Source organism: Ceratosolen solmsi, unplaced genomic scaffold, assembly GCF_000503995.2.
Source record: "Ceratosolen solmsi marchali unplaced genomic scaffold, CerSol_1.0 scaffold75, whole genome shotgun sequence".
Classification (NCBI taxonomy): Eukaryota; Metazoa; Arthropoda; class Insecta; order Hymenoptera; family Agaonidae; genus Ceratosolen; species Ceratosolen solmsi.
Window position 1 is genome coordinate 321,895 of NW_011948457.1, and position 2,971 is coordinate 324,865.

Sequence of the window (2,971 nt, forward strand, 5' to 3'; positions counted from 1 at the left end):
CAGTGTTCGATCAGAGCATTACAATCACCATAACCTCTTAGTGATAATATTCAATAGATTATAACCTGCTTCATTCATAGTAAATATATTTCAACACCACAAGATTATCAAGAAATATAAAGTTCGTCTGTAATTCACCCTTTTGTAAATCAATTCAAATAAACAGAAATAATAAAGACATGTGTTAATTATTAATCGGTGCATTCACCCTTTACTTGCCCGGCAACCCCACATAACATCTAGTGGGTTTTATTGTTCTACGTTAATTATTGCACGTTTTGGCTGACTAGTCAAATTGTGGGATTATTTTCCGAACATTATTACATTATTATATTTAATAAAGGAAAGACAGGAAACACTGCATATAGTATTGAATAATTGTATTGCCCCTTCCACTTGCCAGTAACACCTCCACCCAACATCTAAGGAGGTTTTTAGTCTGATCCATATGATTCATAAAGAATTAGATTGGTAGAGAAGTGTGTCAGAACACAAAAATAACACGAGTAAAAATTGTATATAATAACAAAATGCATTCATTACAATTGTACTTGTACAAAATGCAACTCGTCGTTCCGACTTGTTTTATCAAGGCCGGTACGACAGATACAATTTGATGCCGTTGACAACTCAGAGACCACAGGTGTCGTGTGGTAGCGATGAAAGGTCACAAGTGGAAGGGATATAATAATAATACAATATAACTGTGGCTGAAGTATTTACTTTTTATTCTTTTATTTATTGTTCACAAGGTTGACTATTATTACTATTTAATTATAGATCAACTCTTGGGTTGAATTAATGTATTGCGGAGGCAAACGTACAGTAATCTATGCAGCGTAATGACTGAATGTTACCGCAGAGTGGCGCGAAACTTGATTCGTCGACACTCGCGCTGTGTGTTGCTTAATTTAATAAGCTGCCGAACTTCAACTATGGTGATGGTTGCCGGAAGGGACGCCCTTTTTGCAGGTGCGAACTTGACGACGCGTACTGGAATTTATTCCGCACTGTCGTTCTAGGAGGAGCTTTGTAGCACTTAGTTGCTTGTCGATGTAATACTCTGAATCTCAATATATATGTAATTATTGTAGTAATAATACTACTTACGAAGACTAATTGTTAACTCGTCTCCGGACTCTGATGTGCGGATTGTCGTCACACACTTTGAACATGTAACGACGGTTTCTTGAACTGCGTTAGTGGACATACGGGTTTATGTCGTCGTTTTTCTGGGACGGGTAACTACTGTTGCTTGAACGTGTTAATGGACAATCCGAAGAAGTGTAAGTCGTCGCTCCTTTTGAACATGTAACGGTTCTTGAACTGCGTTAATGGACATACGATGTATGTCATCGTTCCACCAGGACTTGTGACTACTGTTTCACTAACAGTGTTAATGGACTTTCACTAAACTTAACTGAGTATGAAATATCTCAGGGTATACTATATTGAGGGAGTACTACTAAAAGAGAAATATCAAGAGTATACTACTAAGAAGGAAATATCAAGAGTATACTACTAAGAAAGAAATATCAAGAGTTATATTAAGAGAATAATATCAAGAGTGATAAATATTGAAAATTGCGTCCCTTAAATACATTTGCTGACCATGAATTTGTCTTGAACCCCTTCCCTTATTTTTCGTCCAATCAGACTCCTCCCTTATAGTGCTAGGGCAGCGCCTCTTTTGGCTTCGGAGTTAATTAAGGGCCTAGTCGTCTCTGAGTCTTCATGATGAGCAGATCTCTCATTACTGCTGCCGCATGCGACAGCATGTAGGCAGCGAAAAGGAGGGGCATCGCTGACGTATCTGGTGACAGCATTTCAACTTGTCGACAGCGGGAAGGGGAAGGAAGGTCCGCTTGCAGTAATGCTTGAAGTAGTTACCGAGCGGAACGAAAATGCAGATATCTAACTATGGATTTTTCCCGTGTTTATTGTATTGTTTTTCCCGTATTTATTGTATTGTTTTTCCAGATGTTTTATGACACTAGTGCTTGATAATTTCGAGCAAGAAAGTTTTGAAATCTAAATACAAATTTTACGATGTTACTTGCCAGATGTTTTATTGCATTGACAAAAAAAGGAAAAGGTCTCGCATTCTCGAACAGTACTGATCATAAATTAATATCATATTAGCTAAAATAAAATAATATTCAATATCTTCCTGTAATGCTGTTATGCGCTTTTCTAACTAATCTTATTTTTTATCTATTATTTATTTAATATTATTTATTTAATCTTCATATTGTTATTCCTTTACGCTCTGCATGTTAGTCCTTTACACGATTTTAATCCATTGTTATCCTCATATATTTTTAATTTGTTAGAGCTACAATAAATAGCTCTATATCTTTCCACAAGAACATAGTCAATATCTCTTGTTTCCGTCGTTTTTCTATTACTTTATTATGCGATACTTGCTTTTAAAATATATATATTCATTTTCATTTTAATTATTATCATCTAATCTCTTTTTTCATTTAATGTTGTTAACTTTTGTATAGCAATGACTCTTATTAAAATCATAAATAAGTACAAAATAAATTAGTTACTTATCAATATTATATAATACTTTATATTATATGATTATATAATTTTACATCATACATTGCTTAATGATGATAGAAGAAAATAATCTTCTTAATTTAAATTACATAAGATTCATTAAGAAAAATAAATATTTAAAATATATCAATTGTTATTATTAATCCTAGCAAAACTATTATAACAGAAAATTCCGAAAATTTTCATAAATTTATTAGTAAATAAATTAAGTATATGTATATGGTATAAATTAAATTAAATCGTAGTCACAATTACTAAAATAAACTCATTATCTAATTACAAAGTAACGAATTAAAATATTTTTTTCATGATACTTAAGTTATTATGTATTTCATTTATATTACAATATACTGTAAATGTCTTACCATTGATTATTTTTTACGTATTATTTCAAAAATAT

At 32.4% G+C, this 2,971-nt stretch overlaps 1 protein-coding gene across 2 annotated transcripts in view; it reads right to left on the reverse strand.

The window, feature by feature from the left end:
- Positions 1 to 2,971, reverse strand: part of LOC105366817 (LIM/homeobox protein Awh) — a 14,485-nt gene extending 11,514 nt beyond the window's left edge. Inside the window, exon 1 of one of the 2 annotated variants that reach the window (XM_011505383.1) lies at positions 2,937 to 2,971. Coding sequence is in view for 1 of the 2 variants with exons in the window: in XM_011505382.1 (XP_011503684.1) it covers positions 2,937 to 2,939 (3 nt within the window). In the remaining variant the exon portion in view is untranslated. The remainder of the gene's footprint in view (positions 1 to 2,936) is intronic. The other variant, XM_011505382.1, reaches the window with a different exon arrangement.